Genomic DNA, 25395 nt, shown 5'->3' with positions numbered 1-25395 from the left:
GCGACACGGTCCCCACCAGCTGTTCTCCACGTTCGTCTCCCTCCCCCGGGTCACACCTGCATCCGCACAGGTGGCAGCCTGTGAGCCCGTGTGTTGCAACAAAGGGTCCCTCGTCACAGACCCACCCGGCAGAAGCCACAGGTGGAGCCGCCTCAGCCAACAGCGGGCTCTCACGGCCGCGCCGCACGCCCGACGACGGGGCACACGGGCCGGCTCCCTGTTGACGTCAGCTTTAGCTGTTTTGGGTTTTTTCACTTTCAGCCAATTCACATGGTGATTCTCTCGCCATCTGAGTTTGCTCTGGCGGATCAGACCTGAAATAAACTGCTCCAAGAGAAGAGAGGGAGGGGGACACCCTCAAACGTTTAAAATCCATGCTGAACGCGTCACGGAGATTCTTCAACACAGAGATTTCATAAAACTTTATTCTTCTACTAACAAAATCATACAAAGACAACCTAAAAAAGAAGAACATGGAATCAACTTTAAGTGGCTGCAGTTACGGTTACATGGTTAACAGTGTGGAAAAGATGCCTGGTGTAGACACACACGCCTCAGGAGACAGACGGAGGGCGCGGCACCTCCGTTCCACGTGAGCTGAGGTCACGTGACTTAGGAGAGGGCCGGGGGCCCGGCCCCAGACACGGGAGAGGGACCTGAAGCCCCTGAGCTGGGTTTTACTAACAGCACTGAACCACGACCCCCACTCCCCGGCCCAGCTGCGGCCTTTGGCACACACCGTGGCCGCCGAACGCTGCCCGGCCGCCCCTCAAGAGCGTCTGGAAGCACCGACGCTGCCTGACCTGAAATCCGTGGACAGGCCGATTCCCTTGGGAGCCCACGGAAGCCAGAGAAAGCCAAGGGCTGGGCTGTTTGGGGTCCCTTTCAGAGAAGCCATCTCCCTGTGGACGTCTATCACTCAACCTCCCCCAGGTGTTTAAATAAATAAATAAGCCACAGGAAACGTGAGGCACAAGTCACTGTGACAACATACAGTGGGCGTGGTCACGCGTGTAAAGTGCAAACAGTCCAGAATCCTCGGACGGTGTCGTGTCAGTGCCCTAAACCCGGGTGGGACCCCCCATCAGTGCCCCGAATGCAGAGGGGGACACACAGGCTCAGCGGACGCCACGAGCCCTCCCACGGCTGCAGCCGTGTCCCCTCGAGTGTGAAGTGTGGAAACCGAGGCTGCAGGCGCTCGTCAGACGCCGGGTGTGTGGCGCTCCCGGCCCCCAGGGCCCCCTGCCGGTCCCCGGAGCATAAATCCAGGTGGGGCCCCAGCCGGGAGACCCGGCGCCCGAGCCCGAGCCGCCCGAGGGTCCGCCTCAGTCTGTGCGGCTTCTCGTGGGCACCCAGGGGCGTGGGTCTCGGTGACCGTAACTGCACGACAGCCCGAAGGCCCACCTAGGGAAACGGAGTCTAGAATCCAAGCGGCTTCCTGCCACCTCTGCTACCGCAGGATGGCTGGCCGTGTCCCAGGTCACGGCCAGCCTCCCCGGGCGTGGGGAGCAAGGGGGAGCGGGGGGGGGGCACGGCGGCTTCGTGCCTCCCCTCGGACAGGAGGAAATCTGGAGTCACACGCGGGCTCTCAGCCTGGACAGGAGAGCCCCCGGCGCTGTTCTAGAAGCCTTCACAGGACGCCAGGCACTGGTCAGTGAGCGTCGCGGCACCACCCGCACACCCGCCTGGTGCGGCCCTGGCGGCCAGGCGTTAGGAGTAGATGGTGACCACCTCCCGGCCGCTGCCCCTGACCAGCAGCGCCCTGTTCAGCCCCTCGGTCAGGACCTCGAGGAACTCCATGTCTGGGGGGCCGAGTCAAGGACACAGATGATCCCACCGGGCACGCAGACGGAAGCGTGAAGGGCGCGCCCTCCCTTCCCAGGAGCCCGTGTCCAGTTAGAGCCGGTGCCGGCTGGAGGAAGAGGTGCAGGACGGGCCAGGGAAAGCTGGAGTGCAGTCCTTCGGGGGCAGGAGACCCAGGCAGCCGGCAGGCAAGGAGGGAGCCGCCATGAGGGACAGAGGAGCACTGACCCCACCAGGGAGGGACCTGTCCTTCCACCAAGACCCCCGACAGGCGGGGAGTCCTGGTCACCACAGGCTCCCGAGGCGTGTGGTCAGCCCGAGGCGTGACACCCGGGACCCAAGCTGCTCACCGCCCCACCCCCGCCCCCGCCCCCGGGGGGCTGACCTGTGACCCCGAGGCCAGGCCGGCAGCCCGTGCCCTGTGGCCGGCCCACCAGGGCTCCACCCGCGGGGGGCTGCGGGGACCTGCTGCCGGGAGGGCTCGGGGCAGGGCCACGGGCAGGCCTCAGGGACCTGGCCAGGCGGGGGCTCAGGGCCCGGCCCCAGGGCAGCCCCGGAGCCCGGCAGGCAGGGGCGGGGGCGGGGAGGCGGCGACCCCCCCCCCCCGGCATTCAGGGTCTGCGCCCACGGCCTCCTCCCTGGCCGCCTGATTCGGGGTTGTGGCGGGCCTGCCGGAGGCCTCGGGCCCGGGCAGCCGCCTCCTCCCTGCCACGGGCCGCACGGCCTCCTTGGCCCCGGGGCTCGCGCCCGCATCCCGTGTCCACCGGGGTGACTCCTGAGGCTCCCCCGGCAGCTCACACGTGGGAAGGGGACGCAGGCCCGCCCGCCCGCTCCCACCCCCGGAGCACGTGGGGACCAGGCAGCCAGCAGGAGCCGCCCGCACACAGCCTCTGCGTCCACCGGCCCACGGCCCCACGTGCAGCCTGCGGCAAAGTGGCCCCAGCCGGCCCCCACCCACGTGGAGGCCCCCGCCGCTCCTGCCCCCTGCCCCAGGCGCCTCCGCGGAGCAGGAGAGAGGGATGCTACTCTACCACGTGGCAGCGGCGCCCTCCCCACAGGGACAGCACCCGGGAAAGGATACAGTTCTCGTCCCCCTGCCGGTTTTTTGGGGGCCCTGGCATGTTAAGCAGGACCAGCTGGGCATCCTGGGACCTTTCACGGACGACGTCGTTGAGCTTCACGGCCGTGTGCATCCTCCGGACGTTCGAGTGGTTCCTGCGGGGGGGATGGTCACTCGGCACCTCCAGCCACGGGCCCGGGTGAAAACACAACCAGGCCCGCCACCCGGAGGACTCCCAGCGTGGCAATTCCACGGGAGGGCTTTGCCAACACCCGGGCGCGTCGGCCTCTGCGCCCCGCGCGCGGCCACACAGACAGCAGACAGCACAGCGCGCACCTCCAGGTCACGGAGCGTCTCCCGTCGAGTCCCCCGCCCTGCAGCCCAACCTGCCCTAGACGCCTCCCCTCACTGCTGCCAACGTGGGCTGGGGTCCAGGGGCCACACAGAGGGCGAGCAAGGAGGGGCCCGGCCCCCCACCCGCTCCCAAGGTCCTGCGCGGAGCCAGAGACGCTGGCCGCAAGCACGGCCAGCACGAGGTCCGCCCCCAGCTCCAGCCACCTGGACGCGGCCACGCACACCCAACAGCTGAAGGACGAGAGCCCCCCAGCCCTGGTGACCCGGACGCCGTGCCCGTGTCCTCACGCTCTGTGAAGCAGGCGCAATGCCCACTGTGCGCCGGGGCTTCTCTAAAAGTCCCGGGCAGCCGGGCCCAGCAGCAGCCCCCAAGGGAGGGTTCCCGGGGAAACCAGCGGCTCAGCCACCCGCGTGCCCCCCCTCCCCCCTCCCCGGGCCCCTCCCCAGCCAGCCGCATCCCAGGACGCAGTCCGTCCCCACCCCCCTGCCGGCAGGACCCGCCTCCGTGCCCCCACGGCGCTGGGGACTCCAGCACCACCGCCAGCTCCGGGGCCGCACGCAGGACACGCCGCTTGAAGCGCACCCGTGACCCGGACACAAGAGGGACGGGCAGATGCGTGGACAGACAGCGGCGGCCCCACGAGGCGTCAGGGCACGGCCCGCAGGACGCACCCCAGGCCACAGCCTTTCATCAACGTGACCCTTCAGCCAAACAGACCCGACGACAGCCTCCAATCACCAGGAGGGAAACAGGGAAACGGGGCCCTCGGTTTCCTCTCTCTGATCTCGTCCGATTAAATTACAGACTGGGTCTCTGTCCACAGCAGTGGGGGTCTTTCATTACAAGAACCATGAATTAGTGGCCAGGAGGGACCGCCACGACCAGCGCCCGGGGACACGGCACGCTTAGGAACGGGCACGTGACATCACGGGTCCCTCGGCGTCGAGTCTGAAAACGCAGCTGGTCTCAGCGTCAGGAGCCTGGGTCAGCGCAGACCCGCGGCTCCGCGACGACGGGCCCGTGGAGGCCAGAGGGGGGCAGACGGGGGGCCGGGCAGCCCTCACGCGTCCCGGAAGTTAACAGACACCTGCGCTGGCTTCTCCACAGCTCGCCGGGAGGCCACCGGATGGAAAGACGTGGCCACGTGCTGAGCCTGGAGAAGGGCCCCCCACACCAGGTTCCCTGGGGCTGGGGGCTGGGGGCTGCGGCTGGCGGGGGCCGCCGCCCAGGGCCGCAGAGGGCGCGTGGCCAGCGTGGGGGCCGAGCCGGCCACGCGTGTCCCGCGCAGACGGACAAGACACAGAGCGAGGGGAGCGCACACCCGGGGCCGGCGCGTCCCCCGCGGGGCGCACCGTCGGCCGGGCACGTGTCACCTGCGGCGGACCTCCCACCTTCCGGAAGCCCCTCCAGCCCACCCCCCACCCCGAGGAGGAGCCAGGCGGGAGGGAGGCCCGGCTCCCGCTGTGTCCCGCTGAGCCCTGCTGGCCACACGCAGGGCGCGGGCCCTCGGCGCACAGCGGCTTTTGTGGGGGGGACACCCATTCCTGTGTCCACGGGCTTGTTTTTGCCTTCCGTCGGGAGGCTTTACGTGGAGGACATTTTACGCTCACACAAAAAAAGCAGGCAGCGCAGCTCCTGGCCAGCGTTTCCCGGCGCTCTGCACGCACGCTCCCTCAGTGCGTGAGGCACCGGGTCGAGGGGCTGGAACAGCAAGTGCCGCCCGCGTCCCGAGGCTCCACGCAGCACGCTGCGCTGGGCTCCCTCGGGAGGAGAGACAGCCCGAAGATCGCAGGCGAGCCGGAAGCGGACAGACGGACAGACAGACAGCAACCCCAGGCAGGCCCCGGAGCCCCGGCCAGGCAGAGCTCACCCACATCCTCCCACGAGACTAAATGCACCCAGCGCCGGCAGGCAGGAGGAAACGCCACCCGGCCCAGCTGAGACGTGGTACCCGGACCCGGGGCCCCGAGGGACGTGGGTGAACCATCACTACCAGCCACGGGCACAGCACATGCTCCGCTGCAGGGCCGCTCAGGACCCGCCGTACCCCGAGCCCCGTCCTCACGTGGCATCCAGAGAAGGGACTTCAGGTGTGGGCCCTGAGCTGCTCTGAACAGAGGAAGCAAACTACACAGGAAGTCACTAAAAGCCACAGCGGGCGAGCGCCACCTGCACACAGACCAGCACACACGGACACGCGCACGGGCCAAACACGTCTGCACAGACACACACACACACAGGCCAGACACGTCTACGTGGACACACACACACCAGGCCAAACACACACATGGGGACATGCACGCCTGTACATGGGCACACCCACACACACGGCTGAGCACGTATGTGTGGACACAGGCACGCGCAAGGCTGCGCACACACCTGTACTCACGGGCACACCCACACACGGGGCCCTGCACACACACAGGGAGGTGCACACACTCGGACACGCACACGCGGTTCATGGGGGCAGGTGCATGCAGCGCATGCCAGGCAAGCACGTCTACGCGTCCCGGGCAAGCGAGTGACTTACAGGTTTCCCCATTCTCTACACAGGAGAGAAAACAGAGAGCACGTTACTCAGGAGAGAACACGACACATGCCTCGAACAGCTACAGGGCTCGCCCCAGGCTGCCCTTTCTCAGCTGCCCGGGGTCCTCCTCAAAGGAGAGGACCCCTAGGGCCCCAGAGGGCCCCCAGGCCCTGCCAACGACTCAGGGCTCCAGGGCTCAGCTCCGCTGCCGGAGACCCGGGAGGTGCGAGCCTGGTCTCCCCTCAGGACCCTCCCCAGGTCCAGCCACGCCGCCCACCGGGGGCCTCCGCTCGAGGCTGCGGCCGGGAACCGAGGAGGGGGATGGGCCCTGGCCTGACAGGCAGCCTGGAGGCCACCGAGGGGTCCAGCCCTGACCTCTAGGTGCTGGGACACCCACCAGGAACACAACGGTGGCCTCACCGCCGACTCGCCGCCCGTGTCCCTGCTAACGGGCCTGGAGGGAGACTACAGTCCCATAGGGCCTGTCCTCCCCGGGCCGCGTGCGCCTGCGGCCCTGTCGGCCGGCCAGAGGCCCCTTGGCTGTGGTCAGCGCAGGTGAACACTCACGGTTTCAGGCTGAAGAGGTCCTTGAACCCGGACATGCCGGCGTCCTTGTTCCGGTGCTTCTCCGCGACCAGCTTCTCCCTCGTCCAGGTCATCTGCACCTTGTCTGGCGTGGGCGGGGCCTGGGCCCTGGCGGCCATGGCGGAGTGGGAGGCGGTGTTCCTGTCGTGGATGAGCTGGGCCTGGAGGAGGAGCAGGGCGGTGAGCGGCCTCACGGTGACGCCCGCGGGGAGGAGACGCATGGGGACAGACCCGGCCGGCCCCACGGACCCAAGACAGGGCACGAGCAACGGGGCCTGCGGGCGCCTGGGCGGTCCTCCCACCTCCACCCGGCCGGGCCCCTCCTCCTGGGCTTCCAGACCAGACCCGTCGCTCCCTTCCATCGCCTCCCGCCCCAGCTCTGAAAGTTCCGCAAAAGGACCTTTACAGACCCCTTGATGAGAGACGCTGACACGTCTGCACTGGACACAGCCCCACACACGCAGGCTCTGCCCCGCCTGCTCACCCGCTCATCCATCCACCCACCCATCCTTCCGTCCGTCCACCATCCGTCCACCCTCCCACTCACACACAGCAGAAGGGCTGCCAGGGAGCCCACGTCCCTGGGGTGGGGCCGTGAGGGCCGTGGAGTCTGGGGAGGGGGAGGTGCAGGGTGCGGAGCAGCAGGCAAAGCAGGCGCTGCGGACAGCCAGGAGCTTCAGGAGGCCCCTGGGGGTGGGGCGAGGGCCCCCCGGGAAACCACCGTGGCCTCTGTGGCCAGAGCGCAGGGCACTCAGGCAGGGATGCGGTCGGGCCGTGTGGGGCCGTGGGGACACCTGAGCTGGGACGTGTCCTGAGTTGGTGGCTGCTGGTTTGAGGACGGAGGAACAGGAGGAGGCGGCCAGTTAGATGAGGGAAGAGAAGTGGGGCCTGCGTGAGCAGGACGGCTGGGCAGACACGGGCTCCGTGCAGACAGCCCCTGACCCTGGAGGCCTTGAGGGTGTGACCTTGAGCCAGGTGGGGAAGGGAGGTGGAGGCAGACGCCACGCCACCAGCTGTTCACAAAACCAGGTGTGGGAACGAAACGCCTGAAGGGACCTCAAAGACCCCATCCTGACAGCCTCAAGGGGTTCGGAAAGAACAGGTCAGCGCGGTGCAGGAGGACACCGCCCGCGGTGCACGGGGCCGGCAGGACCCCGGGGCCGCCACGCACCTCGCGCTCCTGCTCCGTCTTGGACAGCTGCATCTGCTTCAGCATCTGGGACCGCTGCTCCATCACCAGCGTCCGCTCGTAGGTGAACGCCGAGATGTCGTTCTCCACCTGCAGGTTCCGAAGCGGGGAGGCAGACACGAGCACAAGATGGGTGTGCTTCCGCCACGCGCACCCCGCCGTCCCCCCGTGAGCACGCTGTGGCCTGGGGGCCTCTCGGGTGGCCCCCTGCGGCTCACAGCCCCGACGCGGCACCCACCCCCTCAGAAGGCAGGCGTGACTGCAGGTCACGGCGGAACGCCCCCCACCTGCGCCAGAACCCACGTCCACGAACACACGGGACGCCCACGAGGAGGAAGCACCACAGCCGCGGGCTCTCGACACAGGCCCGCCCCCTGTGGCCACGAGTGCAGACCCGGGAGGGAGGCCCAGGCTCGCGGGCGACAGGAGGCGTCTCGGTGCCCGGGAGGCCGCTCGTCTGCACAGAACCGTGACCCTCCAGCCGCCCCCGAGCGCGGCTCCCCTGACCAGCGGCTGTGACTGGGTCCGTGGCCATGTTCAGTCCAGCCGGGTCCTCCTCCCGTGGCCCTGCGACTCAGTCCCGCCACGAGGAACGCGTGAGGCAAACCTAAACGGAGGGACTCGCTACCCATCGCCCGACCCTGCGCGAGGCCGTCGAGGTCACCGAGAAAAGAAGGAAGCAGCCCGAGACGCCACCACAGCCAGAGAACAGAGGAGGACGCTGCAGACAGGGTGAGCGCAAGGCCCCGGGCTGTGAGGGTCGCGGCCCGAGAGCAGAGCCGCGCCGGTGCCTGCGCGCCCTCACCATCTCCACCACCTCCACCTCGGCGCTGATGCGCAGGTGGTACAGGAATGTCTGCAGGTCCTTCTTCATCTGGATGCTGTTGTCGTGCATCTGGGCCACCGTGAAGATGCGCATCTGGCACCTCCTCCACACCTGGGGGGCGGGGCGCGGTCACTCCTGCCGGGTGTCCACCCCTCCCCGTGACGCCCCTCCCCGTGGCCCCGCCCTCCCGTGGCCCCGCCTCCCACGGCCCCGCCCCCACGTGACCCCGCCTCCCACGTGACGCCCCCTCCCATGGCCCCGCCCCTGTGTGGCCCGCCCCCCATGACAGCCCTCCCCGTGGCCCCGCCCTCCAATGGCCCCACCTCCCGCCTCCCACGTGACGCCCCTCCCTCCCCGCGACCCCGCCCCTGTGATGCCCCTCCCATGGCCCCGCCCTCCCCGCGACCCCGCCCCTTTGTGGCCCCGCCCCGTGACGCCCCTCCCGCGGCCCCGCCCTCGCCGCGACCCCGCCCTGTGGCCCCGCCCCCGTGACGCCCCTCCCACGGCCCCGCCCCACCTTGTGCTGCCGCAGCAGGAAGGGCAGCAGCATGAGCAGACCGCCGTCGTGCACGACCCACCACACGTCGATGTGCCCGCCGCCGAAGCGCTCGTGGTTTTGCGGAAACAGATCCACGTTCTTGGCCACCAGCAGGGCCTGCTGCGCTGCCGTGGTGTCCCGGACGGTGTCTGCGGAGAGGCGGGCAGGTCCCGGGGGTCACAGGCTCCGCCGCACCAGCCGGGACGGGGGCGGAGAAGCCCGGGGTCCCCGTGAAGCCCCCCCCGCCGGGCGCAGCCCGCGGCCCCCTGTCACCCCGCGGCCAGGCCGGGGCGCCCCCAGGAACCCCGGACAGGGCCGGGGGGGGGGGAGGGCCAGGGGCTCCCGCGCGGCCACACCCACCGACGAAGTTCTTCCAGGCGAAGGGGTTGTCCTCCCGCTTCCAGGCCTCGGGCCAGGCCATGAGCACCGTGTTGTGTTTCATGCCCCCCAGGCCGGCCGACTGGATCAGGTGCGACGTGCCGTCCCGCAGGCTGGACGACACCACCAGCTGGCAGAAGCCCTTGGCCTTCTCGGCGCCCATCAGGGCCCGGATGTTCTGCGGACACAGGTGGGTGGGGGCCGGGGTCAGCGGTGGGCCGGGGGTGGCGGGCGCCGGCACCCGCCCGCCACGAGGGGGCCAGGCGGGCCCCGCGCAGACTCACAGCCTCACGCACGGAGGCCGAACGCTCACAGGGTGCCCCGCGGTCCCTGGCGTCCAGGCCGGGGCCCAGTGCTCTCGGGGGGCCGCCTGCGTGCGGGCGTGAGGACACCCGTGTGCACGTGCCCACGGCAGGGAGGGCCAAGGCCACCACGGCGGGCGCGCTGCCACCTGCACGGTCCCACACCCCCCGCCGCTGCACAGACAGCCCGGCCGCCCGCTCCTGGTTCGCGGGGACCTTGGCCAGGACGCGTCACCACGCCGCTCTCCCTGGAGGAGTGCCCGGTGGGTGCAGGGGTGCCCCCCAAGCCACACGCCAGGCCCCGGACAGGCAGCTCGATGTCACAGCGAGGCTGGACACACCGTGACGGCAGCAGGCCCCCGGTCAAGGCGGCACCACCCGTACCCTTGGGTCCTCTGCCGGCCATGCTGACCGGAACTCGGGGGTCTGGCCTGGGGCCCCCGGGCCGAGCCTCGAGCCACAGGGAAGCCGTGCCGGCCCGACACCAAGCGGAACTGCCCTGCTGGAGTCCAGTCCCGTCGGCTCCTCCGACCTGTGCCTCCCCTGCTGGGACGTGCCGCCCGAGCAGGTGCCCTAGCGCACGTGCGAGCTCGGACTGTTTGCCTCCGAGTCGCACAGGCTGTGGGCGAAGGGATGCTGCCCCAGGATGGGCTCCACTCAGAGTCTCACCAACGCCTGGGTCAGGGGAACCCGAAGGCGAGATCTGGGAGCTCTGAGCTGTCGGCACTCAGGTGAGACCCTGGACGTCGCTGACCCCGTAAAGGTTGAGACTAGGGAGGACGCAGTGATGAGATACACGTAGTTTACACATCAGGCAGACGGGCATCTCAGGGGCCACAGGACAGACCCCAAAGACACGCCCACATCCTCATCCCGAGAGCCTGTGAGGAAGGCTGACTGCAGAAAAGGGTCTTTGCTGGTGCGATGAAATTAAAGTCTCGACGTGAAACCACCCTGGGTCATCCAGGTGGCCCCAAATCCACTGTCAGGTGTCCTTACAAGGGACAGGAGAGAAGGCACAGAGAAGAAGCCACGTAAAGACAGCAGGGGAGACTAAAGGGACGTGGCCACGAGCCCAGGGACACCCAGAGCCCCGGGAAGCGGGACGAGGCAGGAAGGACCCTCCCTGGAGCTCGGGAGGGAGCGCGGCCCCATGACCCCTTGATGCTGGACTTCTGGCCTCCGAGCTGAGACAGAGCGAGTCCCGGCGGTCCTAAGCCCCTGTTGCTGGTACTTGTCACCGCTGCCCCAGGACCTCGTGAGAAGGGCTGAAGCCACGTGTGCCCTCGAGCACCAGACTTGAGCTACCACGTGGCTTAAGAAGGAAGAGTCCAGACAGGCGCGTGGACGAAACCCGGGGCCTCTGTGCAGCCGCACTGCAGCCCCGAGCTCCCCGGACGCCAGAGCCCAGTGGCTCAGCCAGGACACGGTCGCTCGAGGGGCTTAAAGGCCACACGTTCCAGCTTTGAGACCGATGGCCTCTCAGGTCCCTGGTGGAAGTGCTGACATGATGCTGCAGCTTCAAGGAGCCACACTGGGGTTTCGGGTCCCCCGTCCCCCTGCTGGATAAGCCCAGCCCGCTGCCCTATGAGGGTTCAGGAGCCCCACGCCCAGCTCCTGGGCTCTGAGGACCAGGCCCCGTGGGACCTGAGTCACCGCGCGAGCCCTTCGTCCCCAGACCAGCCTCGTTCCCGCTGCCGGCTGGGAAACGCGGCCTTCCCCACGTCCCAGCAGGCACGCCTCCGCGTCGGACCATCTGGTGGAGCCCCTCAGTGCCCCCCCAGGAGGCCTCGGCCTCTGAGGGCGGGACACGCGCTGAACGCGCGGAGGCAGGTCCAAGTGCACTGCCCAGGCTTCGACCTGCAGAGCCGGGTGGGTGCCCGGTGCCCCTGCAGCGGGTGAGATGCTGTGGCCCACGCAGCAAACCTGGACCTCAGCATCCCTGGAGTCCTCGACCTCTCAGACCCCCGTGCGAACCTCCACCCAGCTGCTCAGACGCCAGCCCCGCCCCGCGGGCGCGCACTGGGCTCGGCGCTCCACCCCTGCCCGAGGTCTGGGCTGTGCCTCCCTTACCCCACAGCGACGGGACAGCCAGCGGCACACGGGACAGGATGGCAGGGCAGGGCCTGAGGTCCCCCTGTGTCCCACCAGCTACACGGACCTGCCTTTACACAAACGGCCAGGTAGACCAGAACTGGAACTCGGCCCAGAGCCTCAGGGGCACGGCACCAGGGAGGCAGGCTCTAACTCCAGGAACCATCCTAAGAGCCGTCCCCGTGGAATAAGACACATCTAAGGGGCGCTCACACCACACTTCCTGACACCAAAGCACTGGGAACCACCCCCACCCCAAGGACAGCAATTTCCCAGAATAAAACCCAGAGTCGGTGAAACAAACACCGCGCAGCCATCGTAAACAAAACAGGCACCCAGCCAACTGGAATGGCAACAGCTCAATGCAACACAGGCGTGTCAAACGGTAGGTCTGCAGGATCGTTCGTTTAAAAAACACCGACAGGAGAAAGTACAGATGGAGACACGCCAGGTGAGGATGCCCGTGTCTGGCAGGGGGGGCTGTGAATCCAGCCACGCTGCGCCGTGTCTCCTCAGCAGGCTTTCCATCCCGCGCGTTTCAAACTCAAGAGCTGCCATCCACGTGGAAACAGGACGCGACAGGACACGCAGGGCCCCGGCCGGCACCACGTGGAAACGCGGCGGCTTGACCCCGGTGCGGCCCCGCCCCCTCCGCCCCCTCCCTGGCGCCCGGCCCACCTCCTCAGCCCGCCGGGCCTCCCTGTGCTTGTCCAGGAAGGTGCCCTCCAGCACGGAGCCCACGATGGTCAGGCCCTTGCCGGCCTTGAGCTGCGCAGTGAAGGACAGCAGGCGGGGGTGCTCCACGCGCTGCTCCGCGTCCAGGTTGAGCATCACCAGCACCTGGGGCCTGCGGGGTGGGGGCTGCCGTCACCGTGGCAGCACGCCACCCCTCTCACCACGGGAGCCGGGCAGGACCCCTCCCCAGCCACAGGCCACGTGCCCCAAGCTCTTCGCCGGGAAGCACCCCCAGGTCCGCGTGGGGCGGAGGCCGAGGGGCTTCCAGGGCAGAGAAAACTTGGGTTCCTCAGGGGCAGCGTCCCCGCGCGAGGCGAGAAGACCAGCAGACGCCCTCCGTCCACAGCCGGCCCCCCGCTGGGCCAGCACACCCACGCCTCGCCACTGGGCGATCGGGCCCCAGCGGACCAGCCCGGGCCGGCGCACGGGGACGACGGCGCGCCGTGTTCCCCGAGACAACCGTCTGCTCAGCGGGGAGGGGCCGGGGTACCAGCTTCTCTCCGCAAAGCCCGATTTCGGGGACCGGGCCGCGCGGGTCGGAGGCGGGAGGGGCTCACCTCCAGTTCTTGGTGTGGGGGGGGCCGTGCTCCACGTGCAGCAGGGCGTAGCGGGCGGCGTTCAGCGACAGCCCCCGGATGCCGTCGCCCCACTCCTTCTCGGCCCTGCGCGGGCGGGGAGCAGGGCGTCGCGGTGAGACCCCACCCCCGGCACGCCCCGGCGGGACCCGCGGGCGGCCTCCCCAGGAAGCCACCCAGCCTCTCTCAGCGCTTCTGTGACAGAGGAGGGGGCTTCCCAGACCGAGTGGGGAACAGGAAGGCGCAGGACACAGAGAGGCGGCACCTGGGTGGCACGGGGAGGGCGGAGGCAGCGCTGGCACCCGAAGGAGAGGGCACGGGGAGGGGGCAGCCAGCAGGCGGGGTCGTGACCTCCTGACCCTCCTTCCAAGCCACCCCGGAGCGCTGGGAGGCGACTTGAGGCAGCGTCCCCCGTGGCCCTCCCGCCACCCCTCGTGCCCACCCCCCCCCCGTACCCTGAGACGCTCCCCCCAGGTGCCACCTTCCCAGGGCCGCGCCCTCTGGAGGGGGCCGGGGCGTCCAGGGGAACTGCCCCAGGCAGGGACCAGGAGCTCTGAGCTGCACGTGATCTGCCCACAGCTTCGGTTTCCTGCAGGGCACCGTTCACACGTGCTGGACCCACCGCACACCGCTGTGGCGGTTCAGCGGATCTCAGTTCACAAACGGCACGGCTAAAACACTACCCTTTCTACACTGGGACGCAGATAAACCTACTGACACGCTGTGACAAACGTGGAGTCAATTAAACACAGCAAGCGTGGCTCTCCACCCGGACGCGTGGCCTGTGACCGCGTCGGCCGGAGGTCCCCGCGCGCCCGCCCAGGGAGGGCCCCGCGGCTCAGGCGCACGCCGGCACAGCTCACCCGCGGTACTCGATGTACTTGTAGATGCAGCCGGCGATGAGCATGGCGCACAGGGCGTAGTACCAGGAGCAGACGAACATCAGGGCGAAGCAGAGGCTCATGCCCAGGAAGGAGAGGGTCCTGGGGGGGCAGGCGGCTCAGGGGGCCCGCCCCTCACCCCCGGACCGGCCCCGGAGCAGCTGCCTTGGGAGCGCCCCTCGACCCCCAGTGGAAACCCTTGTTTCAGTCTCATCCAGGGAATGGCAAGGGTGCTGGAGGCCGGCTCCTCCGCCGGGACCAGCCCCGTGGCTGAAGCGGCCCCGAGGCGCCTGCAGGAGACCCGGCTGCTTCCATGAAGGACAGCCAGGGACCCCGGTGGCAGCTGGCCCCGAGACGCACGCGCGCCCCAGAGAACGGGAGGGCCGGCCGCCCGCGGCCACTCACCAGTGGTAGTACCGGAAGCGTGGGCGCCAGCTGGGGGCGTGCAGCAGGGTCTGCAGAGCGCAGGCCAAGTTCACGAACATGTAGCACATGAGGAAGCACCTGCGGGGCCACGGGGCGGGACCACGTCCGGGGGGGCCGCCACGCGCCCCAGCCGCCGCCCCCCCCCCCCGGAGCCCCTCATCCCCCTCCCCGCCCCCGGAGCCCCCCCGCCCACGGCACCATCCCCTCGCGCGGGGCCTGCCCGCCCCCGGCCGGTCCCCCACGGCCTGGACCCGGCTCCGCCCCACGCCCACCCGCCTGCCGTCCCCCGAGCAGGGGGCCTCACGCCCCCCAGGCTGGCGGCCGGCGGCCACTCACATGGAGAGGATGGGGGCCACGCTGTCCAGGGAGGCAATGAGGATGCCCGTCTCGCAGATGAGGGCCGTGAGCAGCAGGGCCCACGTGGGCTCCCCGTTGGCCTTCCCGTGGCCAAACACCTGCCAGGAGAAGCGCAGGTGGGCTGGGGTTGAGGGGTGGGGGGGCCACAGGGAAAACGCACGTCTTCAGGCAAGAAGCCGAACTGGTCGCGTCCAACCCACGAGAGGCCTCAGGGTTGCACCAGAAGCAGAAATACGGCTCACAACACGACCCAGACCTCGCCCAGCCGTGTCCGGGAAGAACACCTGACGCCCAGAAGGCCAATGGCGGCCCAGGTACCACGAGACCCCAGGACCCTCGTCGCGTGCCAGCCAGGGGCGCGCGCCGCACGGGGCTCTCCCTGCGGCAGGCCCGCCGTGAGGACCCTGCTGAGGCCCTGGGCCTCGCCCGCCACCACATACTCCCGGGAGGAGGCTTCTCCCCCAGCACGGTGGTCCTAGGAAGGGAGACTCAGGGCACGTAGCAGAGACATGCAGACCTGGGGTGGGCGCTGCCGGCGCAGGTGGGCCGTGGCTCACGCCCTGGGGCAGACCCTCGGGCCCTCCTGGATGGGCACCGTCCCGGGGTCCCCGCTCTCGGGAGGGGCTCACCTGGAGGAAAGGGATGATTGCATCCCGGGCGATGGCCTGCAGCAGGCGCGGGGCTCCCGTGAGGCTCTGCAGGCCGGCCCCGCAGGTGGAGAAGAAGGAGCCGATGACGATGACCCAGGGGGACGGCCAGGCCAGCACGCCGATGACGAGGTTTCCCCGCAGGGCCTCCCCGAACCTGGGGGCGGTGAGCTCTCAGACGCCAGCTGAGGCAGCCCTCCGCCCCAGCGCGCCGGGCTCCGAGGTCACCGTGTGGCCCCCAGTTCCAGGCGTGAGGGGGGAGGCAGGTCAGACCCCAGCAGCCAGGCCGCGGGGCCACCCGCTACACGCGTCGCCGGAGATGCTGGGGTTCTCGACCCAAAGCCACAGCCGTCACCGCGAACACCAGCCCTGGCCCCAGGAGTCCCCAAAGGCGTAAACGAAACTTACTTATCTCGCAAGATCACGCCTTCGATGCAGGCCCCAAAAAGCACGATGCACGAGAGGTCTGGGCTTGGGTCAAGGACGCGGTGGGCGCGATGCAGCGGCCATGGGCGGGCTGGACCGAGCCCACACCCCGTGCACCCCGCCCTGGGCCCCAGGCCGCGCCCTCGCTCTGCCGGGACCTCAGGTCCGTCAGGAGGGGCCTGGCCCACGGGGTGACCGCCATGGGGACCGGGCAGGAGCCCTCGCCAGCTGGGAGGGGATGAGCTCGGGGAGAAAGGCCTCCCTGGCACCTCAACGCCAGGGAGCCCACCTGACAGAACCGGGACGCGGGCGCACAGGGGCTACACGGCAGCGACAGCCACACGTGACAGCGTGGTCACGACATGCGGCTCTCAGACAAAACCACGTTCTTCACCCCCGGCTGGCGTCCGGGAGTCTGTGTTCACTCTCCCGAGTCTGGCCGCCGCCAGCCCGGCCCCCTCTGCGGTCGGTCGGGTGTGTGGCCAGGACTGCCCGAGGCAGGGAGGCCGGCCTGGAAGGCCCAGCAGCCGCGGGGAGGGCGCAGAGCCGTCCCGCCCCCAGCACCTGCGCCCCTCCCTCGAGCCCCGAAGGATACAAATGAAAGACGTGGTCACGATGGCCAGGATGGTCCCGGTGGGGATGGACTTCTGGGCGTCCCTGAGGTCCCCGGACCGGTTGGAGCCTGCCATGATGCCTGCGGAGGCGCAGGAGGAGCGGGGCGTCACGGCGCCCCCGAGAGACGCCGCCTGCCGTGCCCCTGCCCAGGCCGTCTGGGGCGGCGTCCAGAGAACGGGGCCAGGACTTCCCCACCACACACAGGGGAGACCCCGGCCTTCCCGTCGGGCCTCGGAGAGCAGGACCAGACCTCCCCGCAGACCTCGCGTCGGCTGCCCGTCGGCTGCCGCGGGGCACGTGGGCAGGCGCCCAAACGTCCCCCACGCCCTCCAGGGGAACAGCTGCCCCCACCGTGAACTAAGTCACGGTGGAGACCAGAGCACGGCTCCGCCCAGACACGCACCGCGGACGCCCAAACCAGACGCAGCCTCCGTGCGCATCCGGCTGCCACCTCATCCCCCGTGACCTTGGTTAATCCCTGTGGCCGAGTTAGAAACTCCCCGGAGGGTGAGGCCAAATGCTGACTCACGCCGGGGCCAGGTCTGGGTCAGAGCGGAGCTCAGCCTCCGCACGGACTCCACGGTGGCCTCAACCCTCCTCCTCCCCACGTGGTGACCGGCCTCCGCCTCCGCCGCCCCCTCCCCCCAACCCCATCACTCTGTTCGGCTCATAAAGCGTAAGTGATTCCAACTGGGATCAAAGAGAATGCAGGCGGCGGCGGGTTTGTTCGGCACCTGTGATGCTACCCCAGGCGTGGCCTCACGCGCCAGCACAGAGCTCGTGGACACGACGCCACGGGCACGGAAGGACGGCCGTCCACAGAGGCTTCCCCGCCCTCATCACGGACAGACGGTGAAGGACAGGAGCACAGGAGAAAGACCCCTGAAGCCCGTCCGCGTGACACCGTGACCCCACCTCCGCGGGGAGGCCGAGGAGACGCGCGCGCTCAGGCCTCTCCACCTGCCCCAGCTCCGGGCCTCGGGGAGGGCGGAGGTCACGTTCAGAGTAGCCCCTGGCAGGCCAGCCTCCCGGGGACGGGGGCAGGCGCGAGCAGGGACGGGGGCAGAACGGACGGACGCGTGGAAGGCTCCGGGCCTCCTGGTGGGCCAGCGGCGGCCGGCGGGGGCGGGGGGCCGGGCTGTGCCGGGCCGGGCAGAGGGGTGTCCGGGAGCAGGTACGGGTGCACGGGTGGACCCGTGTGTGCGTGTGCACGCGTGCCGGGGGTCACTGGTGTGCACCGGGGCCCTCCGGGAAGGTCAGCAGCCTCTCTCGTAAACACAAGGACGCTGCAGCCCCTGACCTCGGACGACCCTCACGTCCACTGCTAACCGCCAAGGTCGCAGAGCCACTCCCAACGGTCTGGGCCCCGCACGAGAACATGGCCAAGGCGCCTCGATGCCACACGCCTTCCCGAGCCGTCCCCTCAGGACCGATGGGGAACAGAGACTGTTAGGCTCGTCTCTGAGCCGAAAGGGAACGCAAGATGGGGCAGGGGACGCACGGGGTGTGCGTCAGAGCCGAGGGGGCCTGACCCGCCAGGAACAGAGGCCTCACCGGTTACGGACGGGAAGTAGATGCCGACCAGCACGGTGAAGGAGGTCATGACGTCGGCAAGCACGTAGGGCAGCCCGCCGGCTCTGCTCTCCTCGGGTACCGCCACCGAGGGCACGCCCCTCTTCTCCACAAACGCCCCCCTGTCCGCGTACGCGCTCCACAGGTTATCTGCGGGGGGACGGCCGGGTCACGGGGATCCAGGGCTCCGCTGTCGGGTGACCTGTCCCCGCCCCGGACTCCAACCTTACACCAGGACGAGGACAGTGACCCGGAGAAACTGACCTCCGAGAACACCGTTCTCTCCTCACCTCCGGACGAAATATTTCGATCCTCAGGTCAAGTCTGATGACGGAAACACGTACCCTGTGCGACGGTCGTGCCCCGACCAGCTGCCTGAGGGACTCCACCCGCTGTTTCCCGTATTAACACCGTAAACCCCTACAGGATCAACTCTGCAGCCCGACCTGCGGTCTCCACGGCTCGCCTGGTGTCTACGACCCGGGGGAGAATCGGCCCGGGGCCCCCCTGGGCCAGTAGCCGGGGATAGGGTGACGCGGCCACAGGCTGGGCGGGACGGGACCCAAGGGACGGAGCTGGGACGGCCCGGCCCCAGCAGGGACTGCCGGACACTCACCCAGCAGGACGCCGCTGGCCACGCCAGGGATGCCCTGGATCTCGGTGACGTTATTCTGGACGAAGTACGGGTCGCAGGAAGTGCTGGCTGCGGATCCGTTGCAAAAGAGGCCCCAGAGCGCGCTGGCCGTCACGTTGTTGGCGGTGTGGGCTTTGGCACAGACGTCGAAGCTGCGTCGGGACAGCGTGCGGTTCCCCAGCAGACAGACCCTGGCGGGAGCGGGTGGAGACGTGCCTCACCCACCGCTCTTCCCCGTAACCCAGGGAAGATCGCGGGTCCCTCGTGAGGGGCTCCGACAGCCTCCGCTTAGGATGACAGAAGCACTTGTGTGGGGGACCGGGCCCTGGTCTGTCCCGCCACCCTCTGTTCTGGGGCGTCTGACGTGAACGGTCCGTGGCGCGTCCACACGGACGCAGTGAAGCCGGGGGGTGGGGCTGGGGTGCCTGGGACCAGCAGCTGCCCCCACAGGCTCCTCCTGGACCGGCCCTGTGAGGGATACACGGGGGCTCGCCCGCCTGCTCTCTGACCCAGCGCCGCCTCCTTTGACGCGGGGTCCTCACCCGAAAGGGGACCAGAAAAGACCCCGCTCAGGGGCTTCCGCGGGGACAGGGCCACAGCCGGAGGAGCTCGGTGCTGCCGGACCAGCCTGTCCCATCCCTGCAGACGGCACGGCTACGGGAGCCCCGTGACCTGCTCACCCTTGACCTGGCCAGAGTGGGGATGGTGGCGGACACGCGGCCCCCCCCCCAGCCCAGCCAGTGTGGCCCGCGGTCGAGGCCCGAGCCACAGACGAGGCGAGGAAGCGGGACCGGACGGGGGGCTCACGGGATGTCGGGCGGGTCAAAGGCGGTCTTGATGACGCCGGCGTAGATGGCGAGGATGGACAGCACGACGCAGGCCAGGAACACCAGCGCCAGCTTGTTCACGTACTTGACGCCCACGAAGACCACCGTGGCCATGAGGACCAGCGTGCAGGTCCCGTACACGCGCATGTTGTGCAGCATGGCTGTGGCCTCGCCACCCGCCCCCTCGGCGTGCACGATGGCCGCGCCGGGCGAGATGTAGGTCTGTGGGGCGGAGCGAGGTCAAGAAGGGCCACTGCCCCTCCCGAGAGGACCACGGGGGGAGGGACCGGGCGCTCCCCTCCCCGGGGGGGCTCGGCACCGGGCGCCCCCTGCCCCGCAGCCCCCACGTCAGCAGACGCGCGGGTCCCAGGACGGGGCGGGGCGCGCCCCCGCGCGGGGACCAGGGAACCCGCCTGGCACACAGCACTTACCAGAAAAATCTCAATGGTGCCCAAAATGTACATGGCCCCCGCGAACGTGGTGCCCAGGTAGAAGCAGAGGCCCACGGCGCCCCCGAACTCCGGCCCCAGAGACCGTGATATCATGTAGTAAGAGCCGCCCGCTGCAAAACACGCCGCACAGAAACACTGGTTACGGGCTCCTCCGCGAGGACACAGACCTCCCGGGGCAGACGGGCTCGGCCACGGCCACGAGGGTGGCAGGCAGGGGGCACGCGTGGCGTCCACAGGCACCCTCCCCCTGCTCGCGGCCGTCTTGAGGAGCTGCGACCAAACGAGATCGAGCCACAAGCAGGAGCATGAACCCTGAGGGCCGCGCCTGCAGAAAGTCTGCAGCTGAGGTCACACCCAGCGTCTTGATTCTGTTCACTTCCGCCCAAGAAGGTTTACGAAACCGAGGGCTGCTCAGTCATCCTCTCTGTGTCACACCCGCAGGCACGGTGACACCCACGGCTTTGCCGACCCGTCCCTGGTCATCCTGTCGCTCGGCGGAGACCCCGCTCAGATACCGAACAGGGACCACACGGGACACGGGACACCCGGAGGACGTCTCAGGGCACACCCCCTCCTGAAGAGCAAGCAGCGGGCAGCGTGACTGGGACGAGAAAACCCTCGGGGGCGTTTCCGTAGGTTCCCTCTGAGCAGAAGCCCCGCTTCGCGTGCCGGGCAGGCCCTGGGGGACAAGCCGCAGACCCCACCCCGGCCTCAGAGAAGCCCCGCCGTGCGCTCGGCGGGGGGGACGCGGGGGGCGCACCGTGTGCGGGGGCGGGGCCGGGAGTCACGTGAGCTTCGCTGCCCAAGGGCAGGGTCACCGCTGACGGGGCCTCCAGCGCGGAGAGGCCCGTCCACGCCGCGGGGGACACGCCCTCTGCCGCCCGAGGCCGCCCGGGCTGAAGGGCTGGCCTCACACCAAGTGGCACGCGCGCCCCGTCCGCCGCAGCGCCCGCCCGGCCACTCCCCGCGGCGCCCTTACCCGGGACCACGCCGTTGGTGGCGATCGCACTCATGGAGATGGCAGTGAGCATCGTCTGCGGAAAGACGGGGCCGCTGGGGAGAGAGAACGCTTCCGAGAGCCGCTGCGCAACGCAGACGGCACCAGGCCTGCGGCAGCGCCCCCCCTGCTGCCCCCCCCCCGGCTCCGCGCCTCGGGGGGCTGCCGCGTCCCCGGGCGCAGGACGCGGCCCGCAGCCCTGCCCCGCCCCGCCCCGCTCGACCCCCAGGCCGCGCTCCCGCGGGCCCCCCGGGAAACAGCCGACCCGGGACCCCCTCCTGCGCTGAAGGGCTGGCTTCCGCCGGGTGCCCAGGTCCCTGTGGGACGTGGGGGATCCCCACGTAGGCCCCCCGCCTCCCGCGACACGCACGGGACCCCCGCCCCGTGGAGCCAGGGGACCGCCAGAGCCCATCCAGGGCAGGCCGCCTCCAGCTCTCACCACCTGCTCGGGAAAGCGGCCACACCTGTAGGTCGGGAGCAATGGCTTTACAACCCAGGACCGGAAGAAACAGCCCTGGAGGAACGTGCAGCCCCGGTGACCCCCTGACCGGCCCCTGCCAGGCACGCGTCCAGCTCAACGAGGCCCTGCTCTGTGTCCTGCTCTTCGTGGGTTTTTTTTTGGGTGGGGGAGGGTGTGGACTACTGCAAAGATGCTTCCAGGCTCACTAAGTGCAAGCAGCACACGCACAACGGCAAGACCCCTGAGGCCCTGACGCCACAGCCCCGGGAAGGCCGCAGACCCCGGGGAGGCCCAGGGCGCCGGCGGGGCAGCCGAGGGGGGCCGAGGACGCTGGGTCGCCTGCGCTGTTTGCTTCTTTCAGGCCGCTGGCATCTGGGGTCAGAGCGGCTAGATCACCGCCCTCGTCACAGAATGGGGAGGAAGGAGGCGGGGGACAGATGCTGAGGGCCACGTAGGGGCTGAGCCAGCCTCGAGACGCTGTCCAGAGGCTTCTGTGCCGTGGAGGCAGACAGGGACGCGGACGCAGAGCCCACGGGCAGGGCCCGGTGAGCCGGGGTCCGGGCCCGACCGCGTCACCGGCGGGCGGGGGACCCGGTCGGACGTGCAGGACGGGACGGCCGGGAGGGGTGGCCGCCGGGGGACGCGCGCCCTGGCTGCTGCGGAGACAGCCCCGCGCGCCTCCCTCGGGCCCGGCAGCAGCCAGCGCTGACGGGGCTCACGCCGCGCGGGGGAGGGTGCCCTTGGGGCCGGGGGGCCGGGACTCACGCAGGTGCAGCACACGGACACGATGAGGAAGGACTGCAGCACGCCGGCCACGCCCACCATCCAGGTGAGCCGCAGGAAGAGGATGACGCCCAGGATGTTCTGCAGGCAGGGCAGGTAGACGCCGATGAAGGTGCCCATGCGGGGGCTCTGGAAGAGAGCGGCGGTTCCAGGGCCGGCAGCGGCCCCCCAGCCCCGCCCCACCCCGAGCCGAGCCCACGCCGCGCGCCCCGGAGACCCAAGAGGTCGGGGGACGGGAAGACGGGCCACCCGCTTCCGTCACGTGGAAAACGGCTGCAGCCAGGCCGGGCTCGGAGAGAACCTGGAGCAGGACCCCCTGAGAGCGTGCTCCCGCCCCTGCGTCCTTATCTTTTGAGATAAAATGCTGACTCGAGGGTTCGTGACCGGGAAACGTGAAGATGCGGAAACAAAGAGTAGCTGTCGGGGGCTTCCCTGGAGGGCCCGCGGTTAGGACTCTGGGCTTCCACTGCAGGGGCACAGGCTCGCTCCCTGGTCGGGGAACTAAGATCCCAAAACACAGACGCCTCGCAGGGCGGCCACAGAATAAATAAAATAGAACGTTCAAAAAAAAACAGCCGTTGTACTGGGTACCTGGAAACAGCTTAGGCTATGATTCTGCCACATCCCAGAATCACCAAACCCCCGGTTCCCTGAAAGGTACAGGTGAGGCCTGACACACGTCCCTAAGTAGTTTCCGCAGCAAGCAGACCCCCTCCAGACGGAAACGGCTGCCCACGAGCACACGGAGCCCAGACGGGTGGGAACTGGGAAGCACATGATGGCTTGACACGTCACCCCGGTGCCAGCCAAGCCCAGACTCGCCCGTGAGCTGACCACGCCCAGCTCCCTGAACACGACGGCCTCCTCTCCACCCCCTCGGTGGGGGGGTGTCACACAGCCTGGAGGGCGTCAGCCCACCGCGGCCCCCTCTGCCTGGCAAAGCGACAACAGCCACTCTCTTCTGCGTCACCCAAAACGGTCTCACATTTCCATCCGGCACCTGCGTACAGAGGCCAAGATGTCGGCGACCCCGTCGCCGCCCAGGGTGGGGGGGCTGGGGCAAAACCAGGTCACACGCCCGGGAGCAGAGAGGGGAGGCACGGGCCCGGCCCCTCCCCCACCCGGGGCGCGGCGGGACGGCGGGGCCGTCGGAGGAGCGACGGGGAGCGAGCCGCCCCAGGCCCCGTCCCGCGCGACAGGAGCCCACGACGCGAGGGGCACGAGGCCGGAGGACGACCGGGGACCGGCCCCACTCCCTGCACGACAAAGGGCACAGCAGCACCAGGCTCAGACGGACGTCGGCAGGGCCCTGAGCCACGTGCAGGAGGTGACCAGCGCGGGGGCTGGGCGGGACCCAGTGCGTTCAGAGGACGCGCGGCCTGTGAGTCTCCCCGTCCTCAGGCCCCGCCACCACACGGGGGACCAGACGCGGCTGGCGGAGGGGCCGCCCGCCGGGGGGACCTGACGGATCACCTCCCGGAACCCGGGACGGCCGGCCGGGCAGAGCAGCCCGGGGGACGGCTCGGGCGCGGGGCGGGGCCGGCCAGCGTGACACCCGCGCCGGGCGGGACGTGGGGACCCCGGCTCGAGAGACCAGAGGACGCTTAACGCGTGAAACCGCCTCGACGGCAGCAGACAGGACGCGGGGCGGGGGGGCGCACCTTGGCCTGGCGCCGCCGGCTGTCCTCGGCCTCCTCGTGCTCCACCACGCCCTGGCTCAGGTTGGTGTAGGTGGCCAGCTTGTTGAGCAGCGAGGACACCATGGGGTTGCTGTCCATCTCCTCCTGTCCGGGGCCAAGACGCGGCGTCCGTGACCCCACCCCCGCCGCGCCGCCCAGACCGACCAAGCCCGCCACCCGGCGGGGTCCCCGCCCCGCCTGCCCCGAGGCCGACAGGTCCGAAGGGGGGGCCCCGGACACGTGCCCCGTGGGTCTAGGGGCAGGGGCTCCAGGCCACGAGGCGCAGGGCCACCACGAGGGCGGCGGGGCTCCCCACAGCCCGGTCCAGCCCCTCCGAGGGGCTCCCGGCGGCCTCTGCCCAGACCCTCGGTGAGGCCGGGGTCTCAGGCCGCGGTCGCCGCCTCCTGCTCCGAAGGGGCATGGCGCATACCTCGAAGAGCGCCATGTTCTTCCTCTCCGAGAGGCTCTCGGTGTCCACGTCCACGCTGCCGATGAACGGGCTGTTCTCCCTGGGCTGTCCATCTCCTGCGGGAAGGGGCTCGGTCAGCTGTGGGAGGGGTTCACGGGGCAACCAGGGCCCCGGGGGAGGGGCGCCGCCCGGCGCGTCCCCACGGGCGTCCGACGTTCCTACGTCATCTGTCGGGGGGCGAGGGGACCAGGCAGAGAGGAGGCCGGGCGCAACGAGGGGTCCAGGAGCGTCGAGCCCCGGCCCTGCCTCTCGGGTCCCGCAGGCCAAACACCCGGAGACCAGCACCTCCCGACGGCCGGCCCGTGACCAGGCGGGCGCCTGCACGGCGCGGCACAGAGCGGCGCCGCCCTGTCCCGACAGGCCCGGGTCTCTACGCCCCCAACCCCGGGGGCTTTCGGCGGCCTCACCGGGGACCCCGTCCGTTCCGTGGGGAGCATCCCAGAGCCCGTCGCGGCCCTGCCGTCTTCACGGCTGTATCTGTCACGGAGGCCCGACCTGCCGTCCTCAGCTCAAGGACACTGAGGCCCTCGGCACGGCCAGGCCACCGAGGAACAAACGGTCAGCACCGAGTCAGCCTGGGAGCTCCTCCCAGATCCTCAATCGCGGGCCTGGCCACATGTTCCAAACTCAAGGCGCAGAGAAAACCCTGGCGGCTTGGCGCTGACGTGCAGCCCCGCCCCACCCACCGGGTCAGCTGGGTCGCGGGGTGACCAGACACCTGCACCCCAGCCGGGCCGCCCGCACGGCCACACCGCCCGCAGGCGCTCCGCACGAGAGCTGACCCCGCGGCAGAACCCCCGGGGGAGCACCCTCCCAGCCCCCGGGGCCCCGCGCCCACCCGAGCGCGACCTCGGCGGGGAAGGGCCCGCTCACCACGTCCTGTCGGGGTGGTGCCCCGCCTCCCGACGGAGTCCCCCGAACCCCCTGAAGGAAACCAAAGCCCAGGCGCACGGGCAGGGGGCGCCCACGTCCGTCCTCGCCTCTCACGACGGACGCAAATCTGGGCGCCACCAGGGCCCAGGCGTCGCCCCTCGGACCCCGCTCAACTGACCAGTCCCCCGAAACCCAGGGCCCGCTCGGCTCCACGCTCACCCAGCAAGGCCTCCCAGCCCCGCTCCAGAAGGTCCCCAGGGACCAGCCCACGGAGGCCACATGGCAGGCAGAGTCCCGCCCGCCGGCTGGACAGACGCCGCACCCCTC

General features: G+C 69.8%; 1 protein-coding gene across 1 annotated transcript in view; it reads right to left on the bottom strand.

Moving 5' to 3' along the window:
- Positions 1–308: 308 nt before the first annotated feature.
- Positions 309–25395, bottom strand: part of SLC12A7 (solute carrier family 12 member 7) — a 38458-nt gene continuing 13371 nt past the window's right edge. The window contains exons 2-24 of the mRNA XM_057709957.1: positions 24157–24251; positions 23709–23831; positions 22030–22176; positions 20787–20841; positions 19787–19917; positions 19336–19577; positions 18511–18719; positions 17877–18044; positions 16303–16401; positions 15690–15747; positions 15264–15438; positions 14614–14732; positions 14257–14355; positions 13834–13953; positions 12953–13057; positions 12339–12507; positions 9247–9442; positions 8866–9035; positions 8328–8459; positions 7505–7612; positions 6316–6494; positions 2885–3018; positions 309–1802 (exon numbers count right to left, since the gene is read on the bottom strand). Coding sequence (XP_057565940.1) covers positions 1711–1802; positions 2885–3018; positions 6316–6494; positions 7505–7612; positions 8328–8459; positions 8866–9035; positions 9247–9442; positions 12339–12507; positions 12953–13057; positions 13834–13953; positions 14257–14355; positions 14614–14732; positions 15264–15438; positions 15690–15747; positions 16303–16401; positions 17877–18044; positions 18511–18719; positions 19336–19577; positions 19787–19917; positions 20787–20841; positions 22030–22176; positions 23709–23831; positions 24157–24251 — 3125 coding nt within the window. The 3' untranslated portion in view covers positions 309–1710. The remainder of the gene's footprint in view (positions 1803–2884; positions 3019–6315; positions 6495–7504; positions 7613–8327; positions 8460–8865; positions 9036–9246; positions 9443–12338; positions 12508–12952; positions 13058–13833; positions 13954–14256; positions 14356–14613; positions 14733–15263; positions 15439–15689; positions 15748–16302; positions 16402–17876; positions 18045–18510; positions 18720–19335; positions 19578–19786; positions 19918–20786; positions 20842–22029; positions 22177–23708; positions 23832–24156; positions 24252–25395) is intronic.

Source organism: Hippopotamus amphibius, chromosome 15, assembly GCF_030028045.1.
Source record: "Hippopotamus amphibius kiboko isolate mHipAmp2 chromosome 15, mHipAmp2.hap2, whole genome shotgun sequence".
NCBI lineage: Eukaryota > Metazoa > Chordata > Mammalia > Artiodactyla > Hippopotamidae > Hippopotamus > Hippopotamus amphibius.
This window is presented reverse-complemented; position numbering and strand designations above follow the sequence as displayed.